Below are 16,881 nucleotides of genomic sequence, written 5' to 3'. Positions count from 1 at the left end.
TAAGCAAAAGGCTTCTCAAGATTTGCTGGTCTACTTGGAAGAAAAAAGTCTCCTTAGGTCAGATCCTGAAAATTAAAGCCAAAGAGACTTCAACTCCTTTTTCTTTCACACAGTCTAGATGTAGTCCTCATATGCTAAAGTAAGGCCCAGCGCTTAACATTCCCAGACTTGAAAGAGAAAGAGATGAGGAATAATGATCACTAGAAAGAAAGATGCCAACCTGGCCTTCTTGGACTTCATCTTGGGTGTAGAATCTGTGCTGCCCCTTTTGTCTTTAGGATCCTTGGACAGTTTGGGCTCCCTTGGTTTCCTAGACTTCTTAACAGTCTCCTTCTGTTTCGGTTCCTTCTGCTTTTTAGGCTCTTTGACCTTTTTGGGTTCTTTTGGTTCTTTAGGTTCTCTCTTCCTCTTTGGTTTGGGTTCTTTATCCTTGACTCCTTTCTCTACGGCCTCTTGTTCACTTGGATCCTTTTTCTTCCGTTTCTTCTTCACCCCCGTGCCTCCACCTCCACTGTCCTCCATCCCGTTATGGGATGTCATTTTCCTAGGAAAAAGGTGATCAGCATCTTCAGCTGGATAGAGGTCCTTCTCAAGGATACAGTGACTGGCCAAATCTGTAATTTTCTCTTCTTTATCAGTGCTGCTAACAAATGAAGACTGAGACTTGTACTCACAAGTGACAGAGGCATCAGACATTGGGGAGCGACTCAGAACTTTTAAATTTGAAAACTGCTGGAGATACAAGACAAAAAAAAAAAAGATTAAATTTCCCTTGAATACTTAATACTTAAAGATCTGTTATAAGTTCAAATGCATGCAGACCTTCAGCATACTTTATAAGTGACAAGGAAAAACCAGCATAATCTGATGTTTTATGAGGTTCTATGGTACAGATACAAACTTTCATGAGTCATATTCTGGAGAGCACCTTTCATCCCCTTCCAATCACAAAGTCTCTGGCACCAGTATCAAACGCAAAATATTAGGTATTTTGTCCTAGCCAGTATAGCATCTCTTATGCTTATCTCTTACCTTAATTTGTGGAGTAAAAAAGAAATGAATGTGGATATGATATCTGAAAGAGGTAAAATGAGTGGATTCCACTCAGGCCCTACTGTCTTATTCTCTCTGAAGTCTACCCTCTCTCCTTCCTTGTCCAAATATAAAATACAGAGACAAACATGGTATAGTACAGTATAGTTAAAAACACGTGAAACAATAATTAGTTTTGCTACGAGAGAGAGAGAGAGAGAGAGAGAGAGAGAGAGAGAGAGAGAGAGAGAGAGCAAGCGAGCGCCATCATACTGGACTGGGACAAAACACCTAGTATGTGTTTGGATGGCATGGAAACAGAAAAACTTGAGGCAGAGAGACCAACTATGAGTCTACTACCAGGCAAGAAATTATGAGGGCCTGAACTAGGCTGTTGGCCACATAAACAGAAAAAAAGCATATGAGGACACTCCTGACCTAGCTTCAACAATTCATCAATGAATAAACATTTATTATGTTCTTACAATATGAGACACAGCTTCTAAAAACAGAAATAAAAGGGTCTCTGATCCCAAGGAGCTTACATTATATTGGGGCAGGAGAGGACAATACATACATTTATAAGTATGTATGAAAGAAATACAAGGCAATATTGACGGGGGAGAGGAAACTAACAGCAAGGAAAACGACATCAGGAAAGGCTTCCTACAAACAGTGGGGTTAGACCAAGTGCTGAAGTAAACAAGGGATTCTAAGAGGAAGAGGTGACAAAGGAGTGCATTACCAACATGATGGGTGTCTAGTGCAAAGGCATGGAGACAGGAAATGGCATATCTGTGTGAGAAACAGGAAGGGAGCCAATTCGGCTGGATCATGGAAAATAAGGAAAGGAGTAAGGTAGAAGAGGGCTAGAAGGGGGTGGGGGTCAGATTATAAAGGGCTTTAAAGGCCAAAGAGAGATTACATTTGATTCTGTAGGAAATAAGAATTCACTTGAGTTTATCAGATAGATTAGGAAAATCACTTGAGGCATAGTATATGGTACTATACACTATATAATATCATACCATGTATGTTTCTATGTTTCATATTTTGGATAAAGAAATAAAGAAAGTAGACCTTGGGGGAATAAGACAAGAGCCTGAGTGGGATCCGGCCATTTTACTTCTTCCAAATATTATATCCACATTCAGTTCTTTTTTATTCCACAAATTAAGATAAGAGGTAAGCACAAGAGATGCCATACTGGCTAAATAAGCTGTGGTATATGATTGGGATAGAATATTATTGTTCTATAAGAAATGACAAACAGGACAATTTTGGAAAGGCCTAGAAAGACTTGTATGAACTGATGTATAGTGAAGTGAGCAGAACCAAGAGAACGTTGTACACAGTGACAGCAATATTGCTTGATGAAGAACTGTGAATGACTTAACTATTCTCAGCAATAAAATGATCCAAGACAATCCCAAAGGACTAATGATGAAGCATAGTATCCGCCTCCAAAGAAAGAACTGATATTGATTGAAGACAGACTGAAGCGTGCTACTTTTTACTTTATTTCTTTTATTCGAGTTTTCTTGTACAAAATGCTAATATGGCAATGCTTTACATAACTGCACATGTATAACCTACATGTGACTGCTTACCACCTCAGGGAGGGGAAAAGGGAAGAAGGGAAGGCAGGATAAAATTTGGAAGTATAAACTTTAAGTAAAATATTTACTAGAAAGAGAGAGAGCAAGAGAGAGAGTGAGAGAGCGAGCCATCATACTGGGCTGGGACAAAACACCTAGTATGTGTTTGGATGGCATGGAAACAGAAAAACTTGAGGCAGAGAGACCAATTATGAGTCTACTACAATAGACCAGGCAAGAAATTATGAGGGCCTGAACTAGGCTTTTGGCCACATAAACAGAAAAAAGAGGGGTATAAGAGGTGATGTGGAGGTAGAAACCATAAGATTTGCAAATTACTAGATATGATAAAAGTGAGAAAGTATAGAATGGGATGCTACTGGGTTTGTAATCCTAGATAAATGGAAGCTTGATATTGCCTTTGACAGAAATAGTTAAGTTCAGAAGGAGGGTGGACTTTTGGGGAAAGAGAAGCTTAATTTTGGACATACTGAGTTTGAAATGCTTATGGGACACCCAGATTAAAATCATACTGGAAATTAACAGATCATTACTACCTTTGAGGAGTACAGTTTTAATCTTCTGTTCAGTTGTTTCAGTCATGTCTGAGTCTTTGAGACCCCATCTGGGGTTTTCTTGGCAGAAGATACTGGAGTGGTTTGCCATTTCCTTCTCCAGCTCATTTTATAGTTGAAGAAAATGAGGCAAACAGAATAAAATCACTCGCCCAGCTAGTAAGTGTATGAGACCAGATTTGAACTCATAAAGATGAGTCTTCCTGACTCCAGGCCTGACTCTGTAATCACTGCACCACCTTGCTGCCCCAACAGTTTTAATTAATGAGTTCAAAAGCAGAGGCTTAAAAGATTGAGAAATGAGAGGAGAAGAGGAGGCAACAAGTATAGGCATTTTTTTCCTAGAAATTTATTTATGAAAGGAAGAAAAATATTTTTAGAAATTTTATTTTTTATTCTTAATCTAATACCTCCAAAAGGGACATTTTCACATAAAAAGGAAAGCAGAAAAAGGATTACTAATCAATCAGCAAGTACAAAGAATGAAATAATCTCCAATTGCAAGGAATTTGCATTCAAATGAAGACATGTATATATAGAAACATGTACAATATAACATTAATAAATATAAACAAAATAATAACAGCTATCATTCATGTAACACTTTGGGGTTTGTAAAGTACTTTACAGATTTCTCATTTTATCCTCAAAACAATCCTGAGAAGTCTAATATTATCCCCAATTTACAAATGAGAGACCTGAGGTAGACAGGTTAAATGACTTGTCCAGGGTCACAAAGGTAGTAGTAAGTGTCAGAGGCCAAATTTGAATTCTGGTTTTCCCAGCTATGTCCAGTACTTTATAAAACACGGCCCATTACTGCTCAGTTCTAAGAGAGAGTCAACTATTAACAAGCACATCCTCTGTTTGTACATCCCTCTACCTTACAATGAGGGAAAAGATAAAAGGAGATGGTACAATAATCCAAATGCCCGTGGGTATCTTCACAGAATTAGATAAAATCATGACTTAATTCTTAGGGCAAAATAAATAAAGATTTGCTTTGCTTAACTGTACTTCCCAAGGAAGGGTTCTATGGGGGAATAATGGGGAAATGATAGCAAAGAAAAATAAGCATGAACAAAATATTTCAAAACGAAAGAAAAAGAAACTATGAAAAAGAGTGGAGGGCTCTCAGTATGATACCAAAATGTACTATAACATCATACTTATTAAAAAAACAACAACTCTCTGTTGTTCATACTCTGACTAGGAGATTACAACACTGGGACTACTTGTGAAGGTTACTGACAGCAAGAAAGGATCTCCATACATATACTTTGTATATATTCATAGTCACATTTTTTGTTGTAACAAAAACCTAGAAACAAGATATGCACTCAATAATAGGGAAATGGCTAATAAATTATAGTATAAAAGTGTAATGGAATTATTGGCATATTATTGTAAGGAAAGAAAAATAAAAGTAATTCACAGAAACATGAGAAAGCCTACATAGATGCTATAGGGTGATGAAAATAGAGACAAAAGAAAAACATACATATTAACATCAACAACATATAAAACTAACACCTAGAAACAACAAAACTCTGGTGAAATACAACAGTCAAATGTTTTTCTAAAACATAGATAAGTTACATCCACAACAATCTGCTGATCCACTTGTCTATCAACCTATCAAAAAAGGAAATGAGGTTAGTCTGGCATGACCCGTTCTTGATGAAACCATGCTGGTTCTTTTGTGATTATAACTTCCTTTTTCAGATATTCTCACCATACTTTTAATACAATGACCTAAAATTGTTCCAAGAATTAAGTTAAGCCCACTGATCTATAGTTTGTAGATGTCATTCTCTTCTCTTTTTGGAAAATTAGGTTTTTTTCTCTTTTTCCAGTCCTTCAATATCCTGCCTGCTCTCTATATCTCTGTGATTTTTCAAAGATAATTGACAATAGATCAGCAAACACATCTAAGAGTTATCTGAATAGTCATCAATGTAGTTCAACAGAGCCTATCTAGGGCAACTAAATGATCTCCTCTTTCTCTATATGTTGAATACCAACTCTATTCAGCATTTTATTGCTGATGTCAAGATTTCTTGGGGGGGGCGGGCAAGACAATGAGGGTTAAACGACTTGCCCAAGGACACACAGCTAGCAGTGTCAAGTATCTGAGGCTGCATTTGAATTCAGGTCCTCCTGAATCCAGGGCTGGTGCTTTATTCACTGTGCCACCTAGCTGCCCCTGTAAATGTGTTATGGGGGGGGGGGCAATGAGGGTTAAGTAAACTTGCCCAGGGTCACACAGCTAGTAAGTATCAAGTGTCTGAGACCAAATTTGAACTCGGGTCCTCCTGAATCCAGGGCCTGTGCTTTATCCATTGCGCCACCTAGCGGCCCCAGATGTCAGGATTAATCAGTTAGCCAGAAAATCAACAAGAATTCATTAAGTGAGTACTATATGTAGACTCTATGCTAAGAATTAAGAATATAAAGAAAGGCAAAAACAGTCCCTAGCCCCAGTGAATTCAAATTCTAATGGAGAATATTCAATATTCAATTAACTATAAGTATGCAAGATATATATAGATATATATGGAATATAATCTCAAGATGGAAGTTACTTACAATGGGTAGTAGAACCAGAAAAGGCCTCCTGAAAAAGGCAGGATTTGAGCTGAGTGTTGAGGGAAGCCAAGGGGCAGAGGGCAAGGCAGGAAAACAATTCACACATGGGGTTTTAAAAATGAATGTAGCCGGGGCAGCTAGATTGACGGCAGTGGATAGAGGGCACCGGCCCTGGAGTCAGGAGTACCTGAGTTCAAATTCCGGCCTCAGACACTTAACACTTACTAGCTGTGTGACCCTAGGCAAGTCACTTTAATCCCAATTGCCTCACTAAAAAAACAAACAAAACAAAAAAATGAATGTAGCCAGTGTTGTATGAAAGAAGAGGAGGTTAGCACTCCTCTTGATAAGGATGGAAGAGGTCCTAGTGGCCCTTTACAACACTTATACGGTTAGGCATTGCCACCTACTCTGTGGCAAAAATGAATGTAGCCAGACTGTATAGTAGTATATAGATTGTATAGTGTACAAAGAATGGAATGGTAGGAAAGGGAAGGTCACGAAGGACTTTAAATGACAAACACAGTACTTTATATTCAATACTGGAGCTATAGGGAGCAACTGGAGTTTACTGAGTGGGGAGATGATGTAGTTAGACATATGCTTTAAGAAATCACTTTGGTAGCTGAGTGCAGGATGGACTAGAGTGAAGCAAGACTTGAGGCAGAGAGAGAGCTATTAGGAGGCTATTACGACAGTCCAAGCAAGAAATGTTGAGGACCTATATTAGAGTAGCTATGTGAACTGAAAGAAGGCGATGTGTAAGAGACTGTTATGAGGGTAGAAATGACATGATTTGCCAATAAACTATCTGGTTTACTATGTGAAATGAATGCAAATTAAGAATTAATTAATTAAGGAATTAAGAATGATTCTAAAGCTGCAAATTTGGGTGACTAGAAGGATGGTAGTGCTCCTTCAATAGTAACAGAAAAGATGGGAAGACAGAAGGATTGGTGGCAAAGATAATGAGTTCTATTTTGGACATGTTGAGTTTGAGATGCCTATAGGACAAGGTGTCCAAAAGGCAGTTGGTGACAAAAGAATGTAAGGCTGGATATATAGCTCTGGGAATTGTGGGCATAGAAATGCGAGGTGAAATCACGAGAGTTGATGAAATCATTCAACAAGGTAGCACAGAAGAAAAAGAGAAGAGGGTCTAGGGCAGAGCCTTAGGGGACATCGATGGTAGTGGACATGACCCGGATAAAGAGCTAACAAAGATGACTGAAGAGCAGTAAAGGCAGGTAGAAGGAACACAAATTTCTTTCTTTCTTTTTTAAATTTATTTTAATTAATTTATTTATTTTTAGGAACACAAATTTCTAATTGGGAAGGGAGGTGGTGATCCTCTTATTCTGCAGGTCAAGAACCAAAGGCCCTGGAAGGATATTAAATGGTTTGCTCAGGGTCCATAACTACTAAATAGTGAGGGAGAATTTAACTTCAGGCTTCTGTCTCTAAATCCAGGACTCTTCCCACTACACCCTGCTACCTTCTTGGCAAAAAAACAACAAGAAAAAAAACCCCCAAAAACCAAACAAACAAAAATCAGAAACAAAATAAGAAGTGAGAAGCTCTGCCTTCTAACTTTATCATGTTACCAGCTCACAGACCCCACGCAGTAGTCCTATCACCTCCTTTCCATTCCTCTTTCAGATTTCATTTCTCTATTTTTCTTGCTAGTCTCAATCTAAACCTTTTGCCTCTTAACAGAATTATATTACAAGGCTACGCTGTGTTTTTATATTCATCCTCTGATGCCTTCCCCAGCTTCTAATTTGGTGATTGATATCATTTGGAAGCATGGTCATCTCTTCATAATATATGACATTTATAGAGCACTTTAAAGTTTGTAAAAGGCTTTATAAATTATGTCATTGGAGACTCCAAACAACACTCTAAAGTAGGTGCTATAGTTGTTACCATCCTCATTTTATGGATGAAGAAATGGAGGTCAGGAAAGTGAAGTGATTTGTCCAGAATTGCATAGCTAGTAGGTATCAGAGGTAGGATTCAAACACTCATATTCCTTACTACAAGTGCTAAATTCCTTTTCTCCTTGTCTTTGTGGCTTCAGAATTTCATTCTTGAAAGCTTCCCATCTCTCTTGGGCCAACTTCCTTTGTAGAAAGAATGTGGGATGTGTCAGAAGACTAATCAGAAGACATCCCAATGATGTCACTTACTGACCCTGGGAAGTGAGTATCCATGACTTAATTGTCCTCACCTGTAAAATGAGAGGAAGAGACAATATGCCCTCTAAGGTCTTTTCCAGTTATAAATATAGGATCCCATGAATTGTAGGCCATGAAAGTCTATCTGTCATTTCTTTGAACCCTTTAGAATGTGGTATCTCACAACCTAAGACATGTTAGTCTATTCCTACCTTTCCTCTCCTCTACCACAAATAAACTAACCAGTGAGTGTTTCCGGAAAACAAACCAGGGCAAAGAGAAATCGGCCTAGTATGAGAAAGAACATGCAGGGTTGGGAGCCATTTATATCTCCAGGATAAAAGGAGTTACTGCATGGTAAAGGACATAACTGCAGTGTCAATGTTTTACAGCATGGATCTTTGAAGACTCTTTGAATACCAGAGGAAGACTTTAACATCCAACGAAACACAGGTTTAAGAAGGCACTTCAACAAGAGGCCCCAGTCAGTCAACAAGCTTAACAGCAACAAATAGGACTCCAAAGTGTGTGGAAGACAGGCTGGGGCCCAGGAGAGGACTCTGTAGGAGAACAGGAAAACTTGTTCATTCTGTTTTGTTTTTCTGTTTTTTGCGGGGCAATGAGGGTTAAGTGACTTGCCCAGGGTCCCACAGCTAGTAAGTGTCAAGTGTCTGAGGCCGGATTTGAACTCAGGTCCTCCTGAATCCAGGGCCAGTGCTTTACCACTGTGCCACCTAGCTGCCCCCAAAGTTGTTCATTCTGAAGGCTAGAGATACCTACCGCCAGGGAAATAGGCTTTTAGATGGGCTGAAATAGCTAGCAGCTCTGCTCAACAGACCTACTTTGGCTAGCACTCTAGAGCTTCATCAAGAAACCAAATACAAACAAGATTGGGTTGGTTGTCTCCAGGAAAGAAAAGATGAAATAAACAAGGAAGGTTAAATTAAGATTTTGCTCCTTACTTCAGATAGATAGATAGACAGACAGATAGATAGATGAGAGAGTGATAGGCATAGAGACAGAGATATATACACATACATATATTTGTATATCTGACTCATTATGTTCTCTGTACATTTATATGGAAAACCAGTAGCAACCATTCAATCAACTGGGCCCTCAATGCTTCACAAGTCATTTTATTCTTCCCTATTTTTCCCTTTCTCACTTCCCATAGAAGCTCTTCCAAACCTGGTTTTCCCTCCACAAGTACCTCACTCTTTTCCCTCCTTCTTCCATCTTAGCCAAGTCAGGACATTGCCTTACTTTACTGAGAAAATTGAGGCCATTCCACATAATCTTCCTCATCCACTGTTCTCTTTATTCCAAAAATCACCACTCTCTTCCTTTGCTCCAATTTTTGATAACGGGATGGCCATTCTCCTTTTCAAGGCTAACCGTTCTACATGTGCCTTTAGGCCAATCTTCTGTCTTCATAAGACTGCTTCCCTGGATTATTCTTCTATGTTCCAATCTCTTTCTATGTACTGGTTGCTTCCCTAATGTTATCAAATATGCCCAAATCTCCCACACCCTGAAAAAACCCTTCACTAGACTTTCCCTTCCCTTAAGCTATCATCCTGTATTTCTCCTCCTTTTCTGAGCCAAAATCCTAGAAAAAACTTCCTACACTTGGTGCCTGAAATTCTTTCCTCCCACTCCCTTTTTGATCCTTTAAAATGTGATTTCTGAACTCATCACTCAACAGAAATTGTCACATCTCTTGCACCTGACCCCTTCTCTCCACATACAGCTACCATCTTAATTCAGGTCTTCATCACCTCTCACTTAGATTACTGCACCAGCCTCTTAACTGGTCTAACTGCTTCAGGTATCTCTCCACTCCAATCCATCTCATCCAAAGTAATTTTTCTTAAGTGCAGGTCTGACCATGTGACTCCCTTACTCAATCAATTCCAGTGGCTTCCTATCGTCCCCAAATAAAATATGAACTCTTCTGTTTCGCTTTTTAAAAGCGTAGCCCCAATCTATTTTTTCCAGCCCCATTTCAGCATATTACTCACCCTACCACACTATGCAATCCAGCCAAATGAGATTAGCATCCTTTCATTTCCTCACAAAGCTCCCATTTCCATACCTTTGCACTGGCTATCCCATATACCTGGAATAAACTCCCTCTCCAACTCTGCTTCTCTCTCTCTCTTCCTAAGACTTACCTTAAAAAAAAAAAAAAAAACCAAAAAACCCCAAGGGGCAGCTAGATGGCACAGTGGATAGAGCACTGGCCCTGGAGTCAGGAGTACCTGAGTTCAAATCCGGCCTCAGACACTTAACACTTACTGGCTGTGTGACCCTGGGAAAGTCACTTAACCCCAATTGCCTCACCAAAAAAAAAAAAAAAAAAGACATACCTTGAGTATCATCCTATATATATATGAATTCTGACCATCCCAATTGATAGTGCCCTCCCTCTCAAACTACCTTGTATTTAACTACTTTGTATATATTTGTATTTATTCACTATATATTTATATTGTATGTATACAAATATTTCTCATTTCATATAAGCTCCTTTTGAGTACAAATTGCTTCAATCTTTGTTCTAGTATCACAGTGCCTAGCACGTAGTAGGCAGTTAGTAAATACTTACTCACTGAATGATTGCAAAATAGGTGCTAAACAGTACTGCTAAAAGGAATTTCCTTATTGTGAGTTCACTACACCAGTGAAATCACAGGTCTGGACAATAAAATTTCCCTACTGTGTTTAACAGTTAGAAGCAGCAATGCTGGCAAATAAAAAACAAATCTTGAACGGTGGGTTTTGCTGGCAGATTTAAAAAGGGGTCATAAAGGATACACTAAGCTCAAGGTACCAGAGTAACACACTAAGATTTTGTAGGGTTCCAGAACTATGATTTGTTCAGAAGAGGAGTGAAAAGCTTCTCTTAATAGAAACCTGCAGTTAATGTGCAACTTATCCCTTAAAGAACTGCCCAGAGGACTAAAAGGTGAACTGACTTGCCCAGGGTCTTAAATCCAATTCATAAGAGGCAGAGTTTGAACCTAGGTCTTCCAGAGTTTTGGGCTCTAGTCTCAATATTACACTCCCTTTCAACATTGACAACAATTTTCTAAAAATTAATTAAATACCATCCATAGCATGCTCCACCCCCATTTTTTGTTGTTTACTTAAAATTATTCAAAATGACAAAAACAGAATAGTTTCAATCTTTTCAAATACATTTCACTTCCAAAGAAATATGTATGTATCCAGGAGGTTTGTTCCCATTACTTCACAATCCATGCCAACAGAATTAAAGACTCTATACTAGTCTGATTTATAATCAGGTCTGAAATTCTAGCCTATTGTTTACGTAAATTATTGTTTATAGCTAAAATCAGGCCAAATGTGATTAGGTTTCCCTTTCTTCTGGTAAACAGTTCAATGACACATTATTATTATTGCTTTTACCAGGATTTTTAAAATCTAAGATTAAATAAAGGGCGGTTGAGTAACAATACTTTTAAAAATGTCAAAAATTCATATGTATATATGAATCATTTATATATATGTGTGTGTGTTTATGTGTATGTATGTATTTGTGTGAGGTTTGGACTGATAACTCTTAAACACAGATATTTCTTGGAACATGAAAATTATTTGTTCCTAGGATTTTGCCTTGGGTTATCAGGATTCAGTCTATAATACAATGTTCATATTTCTTTCTCTTCTCTTTTGAGAGTAACCAATACTCAACTTTAATCATCAGATGAGAGTCAAGTAAAATACACAGATTTATTAAATTGTTACTCTTTTTGCTTAAGATTGGCAACAAACAGGTCAAATAGTTCCACTGATTATTCATTTTAATTTTTCCCTCCAATGAGAAAAAAGGGGGCTACATTCCCAATTCATTATGTACCGGCTCAGGCACTTGAGTATGGCATATTGCCTTGACAGAGTCCCTAGCCAATGCTATTTCCATCCTACCCTATACCACCACCAGCTCTGCTAGGAATAAGTACAACCATTTTTGAAATTAATTTGGGATTATGCAAATAAAGTGACTAAAAGGACCATACTTTTTTTTTTTTTAAGTGAGGCAATTGGGGTTAAGTGACTTGCCCAGGGTCACACAGCTGGTAAGTGTTAAGTGTCTGAGGCCGGATTTGAACTCAGTACTCCTGACTCCAGGGCCGGTGCTCTATCTACTGCGCCACCTAGCTGCCCCAGGACCATACCTTTTTGACCCAAATAGTCTACTACTAAGAATATACCCTAAATAGTTCACTGATAAAAGAAAAGTTTCAAAATATAACAAAACAATTTTATAACACCATTTTTGTGGTTGCACAGAACTAGAAGAACAAAGTAGATGTCCACTGATTAGAAAATATAAATTGTGGAATGTAATTATAATAGAATATGGCTGTGCTGTAAAAAAAGTGTATGAAATATGAACACAGAAAATCATGTAAAGATTTATATGAACTAATATACTATGAAGTAAGCAGAGCAAAAAAAATACATACAGAACTACAGAGCCACAACTACAAAGTACTGAAAATTAACATAAATTCTTTTCTTCAGATTTCTTTTATATTTTTTGTCATAAAAGTATTTTATTATTTTCTTAGTTACATGTAGAGATTGTTTTCAACATTGTTTTTATAAGATTTCTAGTTCCAATTTTTTCTCTCTCCTCCCTTACCTCCCCTCTGCTACAAGACAGCAAGCAATCTGATATAGGTTATATATGTACAATCTCATTAAACATATTTCTGCATTAGCAATGTTGTTAAAAGAAGAATCAGAACAAAAGGGGGAAAACCTCAAAAAAGAAAAAACAAAAACAAAAAAGTAGAAACAGCATGGTTCAATCTGCATCTAGATTCCACAGATTCTTTTTTTCTGGATGTAGAGAGCATTTTCCATCATGAGTCCTTTGGAATTATCTTGTATTGCTGAGAAGAGTTAAGTCTATCACAGTTGATCATCACATAATGTTGTTGATATCGTGTACAATGTTCTCCTGGTTCTGCTCATCTCATTCAGCATCAGTTCATGTAAGTCTTTCCAGGTTTCTCTGAAATCTGCCTGATCATCGTTTCTTACAGCACAATAGTACTCCATTACATTCATACAACACAATTTATTTAGCCATTCCCCAATTGATGGGCATCCCCTCAATTTCCAATTCTTTGCCACTACAAAAAGAGCACTATAAATATTTTTGTACATGTGGGTCCTCTTCCCTTTTTTATGATCTCTTTGGGATAAAGACCTATATAGTGGTATTGCTGGTCAAAGATATGCACAGCTGTACTGCCCTAACATAAATTTTCAAAGAAGAAGTATGGCCCCAAGAGACATGAGAAGACCTCTCCTCTCTCCCCTTTGCAAAGCTGGAGTTTCAGGAGCATGTAACTGCATATATTTTCATACATTTTTTATAAAGACATCAGTTTTGCTAATTTCTTTTCCTTTTTTTTTTCTTTAAAAATTTTTTTGTTATATGTAATGGGTCTCTGGGAGGGGAGATAAGGAAAGATATAGAGGGAATTTAGCAAGTAAAAACAAACAAGTATTTTTTTTTTCTTCATTTTTTTATGGAGCAATGAGGGTTACGTGACTTGCCCCAGGGTCACACAAGCCATAGTAATGACAAGTGTGCTCGAGGCCAAGATCTGACTCCAGGATCCTCCTGAATCCAGGGCCAGTGCTTTATCCACAATGTCCCAAGATGCCCCCAACAAAAGTGTCTTAATTTTTTAAAAGAGGGTGACAGAGATCCTAACTAAGGTTTCAAATACAGGTACAAGATGCTCCCATTCTATACTACCCAACACAGAATCAAAGGTCCAGGTTGCTTTTGACCACAGTTAGCAGATCCTAATCAGGCACAAAGGATTTTGCAGGCCGACAACCTACAATGACCAAACCCTATAATCAACTCCTTTAGGAAACCAGTCACCAAAATGCAGCAACTCACTCTACTTTGAATTAAAAAAGCTCAATAACTTAATATTGAACACTCAGCTCTTAATTCTGCCTACTCCAATAATTTATTATTGATTGTTCTTTGATTTGTACTTTAGCCCCATTCATTCTTAAGATTAAATTGTTTAATCTCCAGTTAGTTTTTGTTTTGTTTTTTTATTTGCAGGGCAATGAGGGTTAAGTGACTTGCCCAGGGTTAACAGCTAGTAAGTGTCAAGTGTCTGAGGCTGTATTTGAACTCAGGTCCTCCTGAATCCAAGGCCAGTGCTTTATCCACTGCGCCACCTAGCTGCCCCCTACTCCAATAATTTAAATTTGTGAAACAAGAACCAAATACAAAAACAATGATCAATAATAGGAAACTAGGGTCAGAAAGTGTGATTTCACTGGTCTAAAGAATTCCTGGATAAGGAAACTCACTCTAACCACACAAGTTTGGCACTTTCCACAATTAGTCTTAGAGTGTTGCCTCAGGCAGGGGTATGCACAGCTAACTCAAACCTATTCAAATTGTAAAATTTCAATGTGAACATTTACACGTCAGAAATAGGCAACCTACAAATTAAGACTTGACTGATTGCTTTCTTGGTTATCTAGACATTAGAAAGTGCCAATAAACCGATTAAACTTAAACATGTGCCAGGCACACAGCTTGTTAAACATTTAGTAGCATGCCTCTGCCTAGAGCACAGGGAGGTAAAGGAGCTTGCTGAGGGTCATTCAGCCAGTATGGGTCAGAGACAAGATTTGAAACTCAGGTCGTCCTGGTTTTAAGGCCAAATCTATCTGCTATGTCATACTGTCTCACTATTGGTAATCGTAATAAATAAAGTACATCTTACACATAAAAGCAACAATATTTCAGTCAAATAAGTAAAATAAGAAAAACAATTCCTCCCTCAACTCATTTCGCTTTGTGTTATAATTCAAAATATATTCAGTTATTATTTATCATCTTTCTACCCTCTTAGGTTGTTCTAGGGAGAAAATACCTAGTGACTGAGGACTCCCTGACCACGGAGGTAAGTTTTAAGTCACTATGCAGACAGGGAGAACCAAGCAAGCAGACACCCTCAGAAATTAATGAATGACTCAATTATGCCAGCACTGATTCCCATTAATGCACATCTACGTATTTTAGACAGCAATCAAAGGAGATATAGTCACCAACCTGTTTCTCTTTCTTCTGTATTTTCATTATCATCAATTGGGGGAACAAATTTTATTTCTGTAAAATAAAACAAACAACTCAAGGTGAAACTCAAAACATACTGTTAATTTAAAAAATAAAAATATTTTCCTCAGACCTGACTGTATCGCAAAGAAAAATTATGAGGGATTATTTTTATATTCTATTTTTAGCAAGTGATATTTTATCTTCCCAGAGAAAGTTTAAACTATAAGTGTTAAGTGAACAATCAAAATTATACACTGAGTCTTACTATAAATATGTAACATCCATTGCTGGAGATAGAAAGGTAAGGCAGTCCACTCTGTACCCTCATGGAAATTGTAGTCTAATAGGGGAGATAAGGCAGGTTCACAAAATCATTATAATGGTAAGATAAAATTTGAGAGTATCACATGAGAGGTGCAAAATGCTCATGGGAATTCAAGGGATGATTTAATGTACCAACTGCTTCAGATCACTGAATCTGGCCAGATAAGAAGGCCTTTTGAGAATTTTTCCCTACTGTTAACAGATACTGATGCTCATCTAACTCAAATGTAAACACCTGAAAACAATTATTTTCTGAGAGAGGTTTTCAAGTTATTATTGAGCACAGAACCTCATGTGTTTATCAGGCTTCTATTGGTGACAAACATATAGCCGACTCCCATATCAGACACCCTCCCTTTTACATTCATTCACTCAACTAATCTCTGTTAAGAAGCACTGTGTGCAGCATACAGTCCTAGGCTCTGGGGCAGTCACAAAGTTTAGGTAAAACAAGCCCTATTCTCACAAAGCTTCTAGCCCAGGTGAATAAAAACATAAACACAGATAATAGTAATATTCAAGATTACATATAGGTGCACTAGAAAGCTACACCACAAAGTACTATGTGAAACCCCAGATCAAAGATCCTTATAAAGCAGGGGGATTAGAGGAAATATTTCAAGGTTGGGAAGAAATTCCAAAGGACAAAAAAGAGGGAGAATATTCTAAGCATAGGAAGCAGTATGCTTAGGGCAACGGGTGTGTGAGAGAAAGGAGGATGAGCAGAAAGAGAGTGGTCTGATTTTGCTAGAGCAAAAAGTTTAGGGAGAGGAGTGACATGGAATAAAGCTGGAAAGAAGGGTGGCAGCAGACTGTATTAGAGGGCCTCCAATGACTCATTCTCGACTATTTCCATGTTTGCTCCCTACCCATATCAGTTTTCTTTTCTTCTTTCACTCCCCAAACTTCTTGATTCATAATGAGAGCCTTAACAAAACCAAAAAACAAAAAAGACCTTTCCTTGATCTATCTTCCTACCTAAGGTACTTTTTATATCTTTACTCTCCTTCACTGCTAAGCTTATTGGGGAAAAAATTTTCACCAAATGTTTCTCCTTCCTCCTGTCTGCTCTTTCAACTCCTTGGAGGGAGAAATCTAGCTTTCATATACAATCCCCAGAGTTGTTGTGAGAATCAAAGGAGATAATATTTGTGCCTGGCACATAGTTGGCACATAATAAATGCTTCTTCTTTACCTATTATTGAAGTTACTTGCAAACAGATTTTCTTGACTACATTACTTTTATCTTATCTGTCAGAATAATCTTACATCTGCAAAGATTTGGTCAGTACTTGTCTGTGTAAAGATCTCCAGTGGCTTCCTATTACCCACTTAATAGAAAACTGAATATGGGTAGGGAACAAACATGGAAATAGTTGAGAATGAGTCAATCTTTAGTATGAAAAAGACTGAGTATTCTTGAAAGGTAGTTAGGAGAATAATAT

The 16,881-nt window shown here is 37.7% G+C and overlaps 1 protein-coding gene and 1 pseudogene across 10 annotated transcripts in view; one reads left to right on the top strand and one right to left on the bottom strand.

Annotated features, from left to right (window-relative positions):
- The window catches only part of CHD6 (chromodomain helicase DNA binding protein 6), a 197,470-nt gene that overhangs the window by 131,709 nt on the left and 48,880 nt on the right, over positions 1 to 16,881 (bottom strand). For 8 of the 10 annotated variants that reach the window (XR_006354944.1, XM_043987068.1, XM_043987070.1 and 5 more), the window contains 2 exons: positions 15,107 to 15,163; positions 221 to 732 (listed from right to left, as the gene is read on the bottom strand). Coding sequence is in view for 9 of the 10 variants with exons in the window: in XM_043987068.1 (XP_043843003.1) it covers positions 221 to 732; positions 15,107 to 15,139 (545 nt within the window). In the remaining variant the exon portion in view is untranslated. The remainder of the gene's footprint in view (positions 1 to 220; positions 733 to 15,106; positions 15,164 to 16,881) is intronic. The other 2 variants (XM_043987071.1, XM_043987072.1) reach the window with 1 other exon arrangement.
- On the top strand, positions 6,103 to 6,237 carry LOC122745143 (annotated as a pseudogene).

Source organism: Dromiciops gliroides, chromosome 2 (genome assembly GCF_019393635.1).
Source record: "Dromiciops gliroides isolate mDroGli1 chromosome 2, mDroGli1.pri, whole genome shotgun sequence".
NCBI lineage: Eukaryota > Metazoa > Chordata > Mammalia > Microbiotheria > Microbiotheriidae > Dromiciops > Dromiciops gliroides.
The sequence above is the reverse complement of the archived record's forward strand: the minus strand, read 5'-3'. Positions and strand labels throughout refer to the sequence as shown.